Source organism: Notechis scutatus, chromosome 14 (genome assembly GCF_049901735.1).
Source record: "Notechis scutatus isolate UNSWTSFEM ecotype Mainland chromosome 14, rNotScu1.2, whole genome shotgun sequence".
NCBI lineage: Eukaryota > Metazoa > Chordata > Lepidosauria > Squamata > Elapidae > Notechis > Notechis scutatus.
Genome location: NC_142022.1, coordinates 3,435,609 through 3,450,095, shown reverse-complemented (window position 1 = coordinate 3,450,095; position 14,487 = coordinate 3,435,609). Strand labels below are relative to the sequence as shown.

General features: G+C 48.3%; 1 protein-coding gene across 2 annotated transcripts in view; it reads left to right on the top strand.

The window, feature by feature from the left end:
- Positions 1 to 14,487, top strand: part of ATG2A (autophagy related 2A) — a 68,603-nt gene that overhangs the window by 8,348 nt on the left and 45,768 nt on the right. For both annotated transcript variants that reach the window (XM_026685793.2, XM_087943490.1), the window contains exons 4-12: positions 82 to 187; positions 2,279 to 2,432; positions 3,166 to 3,294; positions 5,238 to 5,334; positions 7,110 to 7,265; positions 8,012 to 8,148; positions 10,218 to 10,284; positions 12,256 to 12,511; positions 12,778 to 12,928. In XM_026685793.2, the coding sequence (XP_026541578.2) occupies positions 82 to 187; positions 2,279 to 2,432; positions 3,166 to 3,294; positions 5,238 to 5,334; positions 7,110 to 7,265; positions 8,012 to 8,148; positions 10,218 to 10,284; positions 12,256 to 12,511; positions 12,778 to 12,928 (1,253 nt within the window). The remainder of the gene's footprint in view (positions 1 to 81; positions 188 to 2,278; positions 2,433 to 3,165; positions 3,295 to 5,237; positions 5,335 to 7,109; positions 7,266 to 8,011; positions 8,149 to 10,217; positions 10,285 to 12,255; positions 12,512 to 12,777; positions 12,929 to 14,487) is intronic.

Here is a 14,487-nt window from a genome sequence, read left to right as displayed (position 1 = left end):
ATGGGTGACGAGGAGTTGATTTTCCCTGCTTTACAGCCCGTATCCCCCGCTTGGTGTCGCCCCCTTTTTTCTCTCCCCCAGTTTTGAGAAGAGTCGAAGTGACTTTTTTGGACACGGTGATACGCGTGGAACACACGCCCAGAAGCCGGGAGGCGCCCGGTGTGGCCCTGGAAATTCACATCCAAAGGTCGGCTTCCCCCCCTCCGAATCGACGCCTCCTGTGAAATGTTGGAAGGTCTCCTCTCTGGTGGGGACCGTCTCGGAGTTGGTGGTTTGATGCTCGGCTCTTTTTTTTTTTTTTTTTTCCCCCTCAAGTCCATCAAGACAGTCATGGGGTAAGAAGGAAGGGGCGCTTCTAGGAGCCACGTTGGCCGGGAGGATTCTGGGGTACAGGTGCCTCGTCCTGTCCGGGGGGCTCCCTTGGAGGAAGGTCACCCCTTGGCTACCTGTAGAGCCACAATTAGGGGGAGGGGGGGTGGTCATTGAAAAAGGCAGTGGGGTCAGAGGGGGTACCCAGGAGCCCCAGAGGACGGAACAAGAAGTCATGGGGGGAAGTTGGCCAGGGAAAGATCTAATCCAGAAGTAAGCAGGAACTTCCTGCCAGGTAGAACAAACGATCAGCGGAAAAGCCACCGTAACCTGTCAATGCTTCAACACTGGAGGTTTTTAAGGAAAGGCTGGACAGCAGGGGTGGGATTCACGTTTTTTAACAACTGGTCCTGTGGGTGTGGCTAGGTGGGCACAGCCACGTGACTGGGTGGGTGTGGCTCCTCCTTCCTCCCTCCCCCCCTCCTTTGCAGGACCCCCCCCCATTTTTTGCCTTCCTGGGCCTCAGGGAAGCCTCCTGGGGGACGTTTTTGCTCCCAAGAGGCTTCCCTGAAGCTTCCCAGGAAGGCAAAATACGGAGCACAGGGGGCGTTGCAGCTCCCCAACCGCCCCCACCCCTCCGGCGCGCCCTTTTGGCCTCCCGGGCGAAGCAGTAAGACAGCGAGGGGGATCCCGGCACAGCCGATCATTGTAACAGCTGATCGTCGGGAGGGGGAAAAACACCTTAAGGAATGACTGATGCAGTCAGGGATGTCGGGCACGCGCATGATGTTGCGTATGCACGATGAGGACTGGGTGCGGGGAGAGGCGGGCAGAGGGGGGGCTAGCCAGGGTCATGATTTGCCAGTTCTCCGAACTGTGCAGAATTGGAACAACCAGCTCTACTGAACGGTTCCAAACTGGTAGACTCCCACCCCTGCAGGACGGGCGTTTGTCTGTAACGATACAGGGCGGTGGTGGCAAAGCTTTTTCAGCCCCCGTGCCGATGATTGCGCTTGTGCTCGTGCGCTCACATGCCAGCACATGCCAGAAGGCAATGCGTGCTGGCCCTCCCCACAGCCCCTGCACCTGCGCGTGCGATCCCCTCGCAGCACTCTGCACATGCGCTATCCCCTCGCAGTGCAGCGCGTCTGTGCATGCATGCGCAATTCCCCTTTCTGCACGCATACACATGTGCGCGCAATCACTCTTGCACGCGATCCATTTGCAGATGGGCGTGCGATTCCTCTGCGTGCTGTGCATCTCTGCGCATAAAACCACGACCCCCAGTACATGCTGCGCGTCTCTGTGCATGCGCGCATGTCTCCTGCGCCCCCCCACGTGCACGCCAGACACCTGACAATCAGCGGGTGGCGGCGGTGTGCACGCATGTGCAGTGGGGCTCTTCCAGGCCAGCTCTCGGGTGCTGGGGGAAATGGCTCTGCGTGCCACTTCCGGTACACGTGGCATAGGTTCACCATCACAGATATAGGGTGTCTTGCTTGAGCAGGGGGTTGGACTAGAAGACCTCCAAGGTCCCTTCCAACTGTATTCTGATTGATTGATTGATTGGCATGTCATTTTGGGTGAGTCCTGTTTAATGTCCTGTGTGGACCCAGGATTTAAGTTTGTCCAGGAACTTGGGTAGGTGTGATGGGTGAAGGCAGCCTAATCATCATCATCTTTTAACAATCCCATAATCCCTTGCAGGGTGGATTCTGGGCAAACTGAATGGAGCTAGCAAAGTTGTAACTGGCCAGATGCCCTTCCTGTCACCAATACGGAGTTTTGTTCAGCAGATATATTCTCATTGTGCCCGGAGAGAGAAATATCTGCCTCTCCGTAGGATCGAACTCGCGAGCCTCCTGATTGTGCACCACTCCTATGCCCGACCCAACCACGGATGCCTTGAGTTAGCCTGATGGGAGATGGTCGGCGCCTGGTCCTGAGCGTTCCCCTCTTCTCTTGACAGGTTGGACTACTGCGATGAAGTGGTGCGGGACCCCGGGCAGGCGCTTGCTGTTGACATCCACCAGCCTCCTCCCTTTCTGCAAAAGATCCTCCAGCTGAGCGGCCTCTTGCTTTACTATGAGGAATTTGGTGAGGGCAGTGCCCGGGGCACGAAGGTATGGCCTTGTGGGAGACCCTCCTTCCGTCTTGGGGGTGGGGTGGGGTGCCAACTGTCCCACTCGGTCACCTAGCCAAAAAAAACAAGAGACTCCTGCCTGTTTGGTTTTGCCCAGAGCCGACTTTACGGGAGCTGAAGTGGTTGCAGAAGGAGCGAAGCTGAACCTGGGGAGTTTTCCCTGTGCCCCCAACACAAACAGGCCCCTCTCCCTCCCTCCCCCCTTCGCCATCCGCCAATTCCAATTAGGTGCTTGCATACTGTTTAGGGAGGAGGCTCCCGGTTCCCAGCTCTGCATCTCCATAGTTGACCTTGGCTGGCTGGAGCTTCTCCCAAGGCTCAGCTGGGCTTTCCTCTCCCCCACCTGCCCCTCCCTTACACCTCTGACAATTGTAGCACGGCTGAGCCCGCCAAGGAGGCTCCTGGGGCACCTTCCACCAAGAGTGCCTTCCAATCCCTCCTCCCGTTGCTGACACCTGCTTGCAAGCAGGGTTCGTGTAGCGACCCAACCATGACATGCTCCGATCTTTCTGTCTCCCCACCCTCCCCATGGCCAACGTCAGGCTGTCGGCTCATGAAGCTTGGATAGGAGAGGCGCAGCCAGGACAGGGGCGGAGGAGGAGGCAGCTCGGGGTCAGCTGACAAACTCTTGGTCTGGCCCGTTTGGAGGGCAGCTGCCGTGCTGAAAGTCCCCGGCGTTGTTTTTAGGTATGTTTGATTTCCTTTTCACCCAGGAGGCCGAGCCGTGCGATTCTGGCGGGGAAGAGGCCGGATCCAGCCCTCTGCTTCAGATTGGAAGCTGCTCCGGGTACACCGAGATGCGGATTAAGCTCAAGCAAAACGAGGCCTTCCCTGGAGCTAAGGTCATTTGGGTCAATCCTGGCTTGTTGAGTACATCCAGGAAACATGGGAATGCAAAAACTAGCGTGATTGTGGATTGCTACTTTCCCCTGTCAAGAAATAGAAGAATGATTTAGAATAGAATTCTTTTATTGGCCAAGTGTGATTGTACACACAAGGAATTTGTCTTGGTGCAAATGCTCTCAGTGTACCTAAAAGAAAAGAGACATTTGTTAGGAATCAAGAATCATCAAGTACTTAATAATAGTCATAGGGTACAATAAGCCATCAAGCATACTAGGAAACAGTCAGTAAAAATCAAGGATACAAGCAACAAGGTTACAGTCATACAGTCACAAGTGGGAGGGGATGGGTGAGAAGGAGTGATAAGATTAATAGTAATACTAGTGCAGACTTTGTAAATTGGAAAGTGTTGAGGGAATTATTTGTTTAGCAGTGATGGCGTTCGGGGAAAAACTCCCCTTGTGTCTAGTTGTTCTGGTGTGCAGGGCTCTATAGCGTCGTTTTGAGGGTAGGAATTGAAACAGTTTCTGTCCGGGATGTGAGGGGTCTGTAAGTATTTTCACAGCCCTCTTTTGGACTCGTGCAGGATATACAGGTCCTCCATGGAAGGCAGGTTGCTAGCCATTGTTTTTTCTGCAGTCCTAACTATCCTCTGAAGTCTGTGTCTGTCCTGTTGGGTTGTTGGGTTAGGGTTAGGGTTAGTTACTTCCAAAGTTCTCCCTGTTTGATTTTAACGGCCTCGCTGGGTAAGCCAAACGGAGCTTAGCGAAGAAGACATGAGCTTAAGTGTACAGATAGTCCTTGGCTTGAAAAAAGACCACAATTGAACCCCAAATTTCCATTGCTAACTCGGTCCCAGGTCTTCCTCGTATAAATGGAACTGGCTTATCCCTAGGTTAGGCGGCTTGAAATCATACAATTTAGACTGGCTCACCCATTGCAACAAGCCATCCTTTGTTTCAACCTGGGTTGTTGAATAAATAGCAGCTCACACAAACAAGCTGCCATTAAGGGCAAGGATGATTCAAAGCAACATGGAGCTGGCTTTAGGGAAAACACTGAAGAGCTATTTGGGGGAAGAGATTTCCCTGGTCCAAAAATTGAAAGAAAAGTGAGAAAGAAGCTCAAACTAACACCAGATTGACACCATTCAGTATAAGACGGAGGGATAGAAACTTCCAAGGTTGATGTTAACCTTTCTAGGTAAGCCAGGTCAACAGACAGACAAAGGAATGCCTTTTTTTTGTCTGAAATGGTATAGGGCAGTGGTGGCTAATCCTTTTGGGCTCCTGTGCTAAAAATTGTGCGCGCGCATGCATGCTCACGTGCCAGCACCCAGAAGGCAATGCACGCGCCCCCAACACCCCCTGTGCATGCGCGTGCAATCCCCCGCCCCCTTACATGCATTGCGCCTCCAAGCTGATTTTCGGTTTGTTTGAGGCCTCCTTTGGGCTCCCAGGCTTGAGGAAAGCCTCCGCAGCCTGAAAAATAGGCCCGTTTTGTCACTTCCGATGAAACGGGCCTATTTTTCAGACTGCGGAGGCTTTCCTCAAGCCTGGGAGGCTGAAAAGGCCTCAAACCCACCGAAAATCAGCTGGGAGGCACGCACATGCGAAGTGAGGTAAGTTTGCCTGTGGCACACGTGCCATAGGCTCGCCAATCTCCTGCTCGAGCATAGGGTTGGACTAGAAGACCTCCGAGGTCCCTTCCAACTCTATTATTATTCTATGTTCTATGTTTTTTCATCGTGAAAGCATGCAAGACCTGTTGGTTTTTCTCCTGAAGCCATGCTCGGTTTAGCATCCCGGTCTAGCTGGGTCTTATTGATGGGTGTTAGGCTGTGAGGTCCAGGGGGAGAGCCAGATGCCTGGATTTCGCCCTTTCCCCAAAAGGGCAGGGACCTGCTTCTTTTGACGTGGACCATGGTTCTCTCCACCTGCAGCTGGAGTTAGATGGAAAGATTGGATCTCTGCACCTGCTGCTGGCTCCTCGGCAGATATTGCTCCTGACGGATCTTCTCTCATCCCTGAACTTGTCCGGTGAGCGATGGAAGGGCTGGAGAAGTCATGATCCAGATCAGTGGTCCCCAACCTTTGTGGCTTGGCGGCCTGGCTAGGGGAGAGGGAAACCGGACTGTGCGAGTGGCGGGTTGGTGCATGCATGCATGTACGTGCAGCTCAACTTGCACAAGTGGTGAGGCGGCACGTGCGCACAGCTGGACTTGTGCAAGTTGAGCATGTCTGTTAACATGTGCCGGCCCGCCACTTGCTTAAATCTGTGCATGCACCAGCCTGCTGCTTGTGCGGCCCGGTTCCGAATAGGCCACGGCCCGATAGTATACTGTGGCTGGGGTTTGGGGACCCTTGATCTAGATCAGGGGTGTCAAACTGGCGTCCACATCCATCTCCGTGAAGAGAGAAAACGTCGTGTGACGGCAATGTGACACAGTGAGTTTGATGCCCGTGATCTAGATGGTTGAAGGCCTCTGTTGTGGCCTGTTGGCCGCCAGTCCCTCCAGCAGCAGAATCAGAGGAGGAGGAGGGGTGGGAGTCAGGGGAGCTCTGAAGAGGGAAGAGGGAATGGAGCTGGCAGAGAGAGAGAGAGAGAGAGAGAGAGAGAGAGAGAGAGAGAGAGAGAGAGAGAGAGGTGGAGCCTGAGCCGTCCATCAGCCCTCAGAGGGAGAGTCCACAGCCCCCAGATCTGGAGCTGGCTGATGAAGAAGAGGAGGAACAGCTGGGTCCAGTGCCTGATGCAGAAGGCAGAGGAGAGGAGAGCAGTGGAAATCTATGGGACGGTCCTTGGGACGGAAGAGCCACTGTTCTGCTACCAAAGCCCCACCATAGCTCTGGGGATCAAAGGCAGAGGGTGGAGACAAATAGGGGTGGCAGACAACTATTCATCTCCTGGATGGACGGACTTGTTAGCCTGCGGTGAGAGGGAAACCTTTTGCCGGGGCTGCTTTATAAAAGGAATCTTTTGAGTTCATACCAGAGGGTTTGTCGTGTTTGGGGAGCTGGGTCAGCACAGCCTCCAACCTTGGGGTCTTGTGGTGCTTGAACCCGCTCTCCGTTGCTCAAGGTCAGGGATTTCCAAACTTAGCCATTTTAAGGTGGACTTCAATTCCCAGAATTCCCTAGCCAGCACGCCAAGATTGAACAGCGCTGCCCTAGGCCCTTTTCTCTGAGAACTCTTGGGAGGTTCATCCTGCACTCCTGGCTCACTAAATCTCCCAAAGAGGCAAGGCATACATTTGCCCTTAGTTTGCTGGTGAATCCAACATCTTTGGTTAGCCCAGGAGGTTGTGTGAATCTGGAAAATGTGCAAATTGTGCTTCTGGGGACTGAATAGGATGAGAGGCCTGTTTGATCTAGCAGTGAAGGTGGCTGGCTGGAAACCAGGAGGTGGTGAGTTCTAGTCCTGCCTTAGACCCGAAGGCCAGGTGGGAGATCTTGGGCCAGTCCCTCTTTGTCAGCCCAACCCACCTCACAGGGTTGTTGTTCTAGAGAAAATAGGAGGAGGAAGGGATGATGCATCTGTTTGCTGCCTTGAGTTCTTTGTAAAAAGAATATATAAAATAAATTATATATATATAAATTATATATTATAAAATAAAGTATATATAAAATAAATTAACAAATAGTACAGTTTTGTGGGTTTGGCCCAGAGGATCCCTCTTATCCAGCTTTGGCAAGTACCAAATTACTGATTTCGAGGAATCTTGCGATGCCCAGTTTCTCCCCCCCCCCTCTTTGTGGAGGAGATTCACTTCTCTAAATGTGTCTCCTCCTCCTCTCTTCCCCCTCCCGCGGCAAAGAATCCGGCCGTCTGCAGGAGCAGCTGAGCAAAAACCGCCCTCTGGATTCCGAGGATCTGAGGCTGATTGAGCAAGACCTCAGCCAGCAGCTGCATTCGGGGTTGGGATCGGCCCCTGCACATCTGGAGGGCCTGGTGGCTGGAGCGGAGAACGGAGGTGAGTCCTGGCGAGGAGATCCGCCTCTCCTTCCCTCTCCAGGAGATCAGGAATAGATCTCTGGGGCAGAGATGTCATTTCTTAGGTCTCTCTCTCTTCTTTTTCATGGTTTTTTCACGATACGGTAGATTACTCTAGAACAGAGATCTCCAAACTTGGCAACTTTAAGACTTTGCTGGCTGAGGGATTCTGGGAGTTGAAGTCCACAAGTCTCAAAGTTGCCAAGTTTGGGGACCCCTGGAATAGAATTTTGTAAGCTGCCCCAACTCACATATGCACGTGATGGGCCACTATGTGAATTGGTTCAATAAATAAACAATTAATTAATTGATAGAGAAGCAGGGGTGAGAAACCTACGACCTCTTCCACATTTGGAAATTCTCTCCAGAATCTAGAAATGTTCTGCACTCCATGTCTCCTTTGAAAGACAGGGAGAGCTAGCAAATGTTAAACCCAGCACTGATGATGTTCCCTAGTTGGGTATTGAAACGCCTGCAAGAAAACAACCAAACTCAGCACCAAGTACCTCGCACTCCTCTTTCTCCATCTCCTCCTCTTCCTCCTCCCTCTCCCCCAACACCCTCCTCAACTCCTTTCTGGCACTGATGATGTTACCTAGTTTGGGTAATAAAACGCCTACAAAAAAAACCCCCCCCACCAAGCTCAGAGAGCACCAAGGACACCCACCCACCCACCCACGAGCAAACGTTAAACCTTCCACCCGTTTTCCCTCTCCCTCCCTGCAGAGATGTTCTTCTCCATGGCACCCATGACGAGCAGCGTAGCGTCTCTGCGTTCGGTCAGCGACCTCTCGGATCTGGATTCGTCGGTCCACAGTGACATTAGCACAACTCCCTTGCAGCCTCCAGCCTTCGCCCTGGGGGTAAGTGCCTTGCCCAGCCTTTTTTTCTTCCCCGTGGCCATCCTTCATCTTTCTCAGTTGTTTCTAACTGTCTTGTGGATCTCAATAATACCGTCTTCACGCCAGGGGTGGGATTCTACCGGTTCGCACCTATTCGCTAGAACTGGTTGTTAACATTCTAAGCAGTTCGGAGAAACGGTTGTTAGAAGAAATTACTGGGCTAATCCTGTAAGGAAGGCAGGAAGGAAACATTCTGGTGTTGCTTACAGAAACTGCCTCTCCGTTAACCCTTATTATGTTCTTGGCAGGACTAGACTTCCTGTCTCTGGAACGTCTCTGGAGTTTTTTTCCTCCTCCTTTGCTGCTCCTTTGCTTGTGTGGAGTGACCATTCCAAGTTACAATGGCACTGAAAGAAGTGACTTATGACCATTTTTCACACTTGCGACTGTTGCAGCATCCCCACAGTCATGAGAGGCCAGGCGAGGAGATGCTTGCCTTAATGTGAGTGATATTGAGTTAGCCACACCCAGCCAATAACATGGCCAACAAGCCATGTCCACCCAGTCACATGACCACCAGGCCACGCCCACAACCTAAGCCACACCCACAGAACCGGTTGTTAAAAATTTGAATCCCACCCCTGCTTCACGCACATGCATGGGGCCCAGAATGTGCAACAGTGATGACACTCAAACCAAGCCCTTCCAATTTACTCTTAAATCCCAAAGAAAGAGCTTATATAATCATACGGTAATGGTTAATAAACACTCCCAGAAGTCTATTAAGTCATTGTCACCCTTGACCCTGGAATGCTGCATCCAGTTTATAACTAGATGCTGGAAATGTCATCAAACACCAGAACATACTACATATATGGCGGTCTTGCATAGAAGCTAAAAAATATTAGACAAAAAAAATCACATATGGTTGGAAAAAATGATTAAACAACATATAGATTTGAAATCTGAAATATTTTATATTAGGAATGCTACCTGAAGGTTACAGTAAAGAAAATACATATTTAATTGTAAACGTATTAACAGCAGCTAGAATTGAATTTGTGCAGAATTGGAACAGTGACAAGATACCGATAGAGGGAAAAGTTATTGAAAAAAATATTTGAATGTGCAGAAATGAATAGACTAACATGGGAAATTAAAGTAAAATATTACGTAGTATGGGATTTATTTTGCTAATGGTTAGAAAATAAGATAAATTAAAATGGATTAGATGTATATATAAAGTAATAAGAGAAGATCGTAAAACAGATACACTAGATATTATTCATATGAAAATGTGGTTATTGTTATATTGATAAGCGAACTATTAATTATAACTAAGCACACAAATATGTATCTAATTGACACACAGTTGAAATGGAATGGATTTATTGTATATGAAAAAATAAATAAAAAATACCACATCCAGTTTTGGTGACTACATTACAAAAAGGATGTTTGGGGAAAAAGTTCAGAGAAGAGCAACTAAAATGGTTAAAGACTTGGAGACTAAAACATTGGTTGGAGAATTTGGGTTTGGCTAAGTCTAGAGAAAAGAAGACTTAGGCAGTGGCATGATAGCAGTATTCCAGTATTGGAAGGGGCTCAATTATTCTCCAAAGCACCAGGATAAGAAACAATGGATGGAAACTTATCAAGGAGTGAAAACCTGGAATTAAGGAAAAAGTTCCTGACAGTGAGAACAGTTAGCCAGTGGAACAGCTTGCCACCAGAGGTCGTAAACGCTCTGGAGGACACCAAGAAAAGATTGGACAGCCATTTATCTGAAATGGTACAGGGTCTCCTTATTGAGCAGGGGGTTGGACTAGAAGACCTTGAAGGTCCCTTCCAACCCTATTCTATGCCCTAAGTCCTGAAAATGCTCTTTCCTCCATTTATTTATTAAACTGATATGCCATCCATCTCGCTATCAAGTGAGTCCGGGCACCTTACAGTTTCACACACGACAAAATAGACACTTCGAAATTTTAAACTATTAAAAACATCCGTCCTTTCAACCCAAAGCTTAAAACCGAAAGCATTAAAATGAACATTGAAAAAAACACGTTCAAATTAACCTTCTTCCACAGCTGAGCCCCCGGCGTTACCGACGGATGCCGTTTGCCTCAACCCTGCCAGGCCTCAATAAGATACCAAGTAAGATGGTTTTCCTGCAATTTCCCCGGGGCGGAGGAGAGTGGGGGGGGGGGTCTGGGAAACGATGGGGAGAAGGTTGTGGGGTTCTTCTCTGTTTCCTTCTTCCAGCCAGGCTGAGCATCAGAACGCTGCATGAAATACAGTTAAACATCCTACTTTGTTAAATAATAATAATAATAATAATAATAATAATAATAATAATAATAATAATAATAATAATAATAATAATAATAATAATAGAGAAAGATGAAACAGTTGACCATTTAATCAGTGGGTGCAGCAAAATTTCACAAACTGACTACCTAGAATGCCATAACCGAGTTGCTGAAATCATTCATTGGAAACTGTGCCAAAAGTTTGGATTTGAGTATAGTAACAACTACTTGGCAACATGAGGTTAAGAAGGTTCTGGAGAATGAAAAAGTCAAGATCTTGTGGAACTTCAGAATTCAGACTGTCGGGCGTTTGGCCCACAACACACCTGACATAACAATAGTTGAAAAAGATTTGGTTCATTGACATTGCAATACCTGGTGATGCACGAATTGAAGACAAGCAGCAAAAAATATATATATCAGTATCGGGACTTACAAATTGAAGTTGAGCGACTTTGGAAAAAGAAATCATGTGTTATCCCAATTGTAATTGGAGCCCTTGGAGCAATACCTAAAGGGCTTACCTGCCTGTTTGGAAATCCTGAATTTATCAGACTTGAATACCCTGATTCTACAAAAAACCACCCTACGTGGAACAGCTCATGTCCTACGATGCTACCTGAACAGTTCCTAGGTCCTTGGTTAGGACTCGAGCTGTTGAGCTACCAACCAGCCCCAAAGGCTGTGAATTTGTAAATTTGTAACGCTGTAAAAGATTAACCAATAAATAATAATAATAACTACTACTACTACCACTATTACTACTGCTACTACTACCATTGTTTATTATTATTATTATTATTATTATTATTATTATTATTATTATTATTATTATTATTATTATTATTCTACACATAGTTTTCGATTTACATCTAGAGTTGAGCCTAAAATTTTCATCCCTAAGCAAGACAGTTGCTAAAATGAGCTTTGCCCCATTTTATGGCCCTCTCTGGTTGGTAAGTGAATCCCAGCAGTTGTTAACCTGGTCACCCGGTTGTTAAGTGAATCTGGCTTCCCCATTGACTTCGCTTGTCAAAGGGAATCGCTTGACCCTGGGGACATTGCAACCATCACAAAGACAAGCCAGGTGCCAAGATGGGCCTGGACTTTGGTCACCTGACCACGGGGGTGCCCCAACAGTCGTAAGTGTGAAAAATGGGCGTTAAGTCCCTTTTTCTCAGGGCCGTTTTAACTTCAAACGGTTACTAAATGAATGGTTGTAATTGGAGGATTGTTTGTACTGTAGAGCAATGTTTTTCAACCTTAGTGCCAGGATTCTGGCATTTAACCCTATTGAAATCATGAGTCTCGAGCCAAACTTCCAAAACTTAAAAATAATTTATTGGGAGTTAACATGTCCAGCACTGCCTGGGTGTAGCCGACTCTGAGACACATACTTCATTGTCGCCCTTGACCCTGGTTTTCCCTCCACCCCCTGGGTGTATCGTAATTCATATTCTCCAATGGAACACATCCATAGCCCAGAGTCATCAGTCATGCTCTCCAGTTAGAATTTTGTGCAGCAGAAACTTCGGTCACCTAGTTACTATTTTTGAAAACGTTTATGGAATGCAGTTTCAGTTTCCAAGCTGCTGCACTGCTTTTTCAAACCCTTCCCCCATCCCTTTCTGCTGGCAACTCTAAAAGACCGTGGAATTATTTTATGAGCTGACACTTAGCAGCTTTGAGAGTTGTGGGCTTAAATTCCCAGAATCTTCCCTTGGGTTGTGGAATGCTAGCTCAATGTTTCTCAGTTTCAACAGGTGTAGACTTCAATTCCCAGCATTCCAATTCTTCTTTTTTCACCTTCTTTCAGGCAAGCCCTCCCCCTTGCCGCCCCCCTCCTTGGACAGCCAGCGTCCCGAGATGCTGCTGCGGGTGACTGTCGGGGGGCTGACCTTGACCTTGCTCCATCAGCCACCTGGGCTTTTCCCATCGGACATCCTTTCCCTCGTCGTTGCTCAGCGGTTCTTCTCCCAGCTGGGGGCCCTGAAGGACACAGCCTTCGGAGGCCGGGATTTCCATCCCCTCCGCCACTGCTTCGAGGAGGCCATCCCACGGAGCCATGTCAGGTGAGTCCAATCCAGGGTTTCCCATCCTTAGAGACTTTTAAGATGGGTGGACTTCAACTCCCAGAATTCCCCAGCCACTCAGTGTTTCTCAATCTTAGCAACTTTCAGAAAAGTGGACTTCAACTCCCAGAATTCCCCAGTCAGCACAGCTCTAAGGCGAATAGGCCGGGGTTTTTCCCCTGCTCTTAAATTTGCTCCTTTGTCCTTTTCTGAGGTGCATTTTTCTTTTTCTGAGGTGCATTCGGGGGCTTCTTTCCATCTTCCAGGCTGACGGGGGCTGCAGTCCAACTCACCTGCGAACACAAGGCTTCTAAGCAGCTGCGTGGGCTCAACTGGGACACCTCCTTCGGCCTTCTGGAGATCTTGGAGTGCCTTTGGCCAGCCAGCAGAAGGACGGGGAAACCCGAATACACTCAGGTGCGGAGCAGGGGGGGGGGGGAGTGTCTTCGAGGAGGGGGTAGCCTCACCAAGGCTGGAGTTGAGGTTGAGGGTTCTCCCTGGATGTGAAAGAGAAGGACGTTAATAAGACCTATCCCCCGAATAAGCTTTTTTTTAAACTCATGCCTATAATATAACCCCTACCCTCAAAATAAGCCCTACTTAAGTGCCTGCGCAGCCGCCCATCTGCCCATTCCATCTGGTTGCTCGCGGTACCGTCAACATGAGGTGAGGCGAAGAGCGGGTGGAGTTGCCCCACACAGCCCCACACCGGCTTACCTCAGGGCCCCTGCAGCCAGGGCCCTCCACACCCCAACAACGGTCATGGGGCTGCAGCACCAGTGCATTGTTCGCCCTCCTGCTCCGTTGCAGCCGCGAGCAAGCAGAAGAAGTGGGCTGGGGGCCACGCAGGGTCTGTGTATCAGAATGGTCAAACAAATGGCAACTTCAAATCTCAACAAATAAATGTTCTGTCCTACATATTGGCAAAAAAAATAATAATCAGAAAATAAAATACAGGCTGCATAGTCAAGACCTTGTTGATGATCCAAGCTCTGTCAAGGACCTTGGAGTTCTCATCTCTAATGATCTAAGTGCTAGAGCCCACTGTAACTACATAACCAAAAAGGCGTTAACCTAATCCTGCGTAGCTTTTTCTCTGGTAATATCACACTACTAACTAGAGCATACAAAACATTTGCTAGACCAATACTTGAATACAGCTCATCAGTCTGGAACCCGCATTACGTATCGGATATTAGCACAGTTGGGAAAGTCCAGAAATATTTCACAAGAAGAGTTCTCCGCTCCTCTATTCGTTGTAGAATACCTTATGCCACCAGACTTGAAATTCTAGATCTAGAAAATCTAGAACTACACCACCTTCGGTCCGATCTAAGTATAGTATATAAAATCATCCATTGAAATGTCCTACCTGTCAATGAATACTTCAGCTTCAACCATAACAACACAAGAGCACACAATAGATACAAACTCAAGATAAACTGCACCAAATTTGATTGCAGGAAATACGACTTCAGCAACAGAGTGGTCAATGTTTGGAATACTCTACCTGACCCTGTGGTTTCTTCCCCAAACCCCAAAAACTTTAACCTTAGACTTTCTAATATTGACCTCACCCCTTTCCTAAGAGGTCTGTAGGGGGTGTGCATAAGCGCACCAACATGCCTACCATCCCTGTCCTATTGTTTCTTTTATTTTTCTTATATGTATCCATGTATTCATAACTATGTTTTTACTTATACCTATTATCTTGTAAGCAATTGACCAACCAAATAAAATAAATAAATCATGTCACCCCTAGTTCTTCTTTTCATCAAACTAGACATACCCAGTTCCTGCAACTGTTCTTCACATGTTTTATCCTCCAGTTCCCTCATCATCCTCGTTGCTTTTCTCTGCACTCTTTCTAGAGTCTCAACCTCTTTTTTACATCCTGGTGACCAAAACTGAGCGCCGTCTTCCAAGTGCACTATAAATTAGTGTTAACGCTTCACGTGATCTTGATTCTATATATC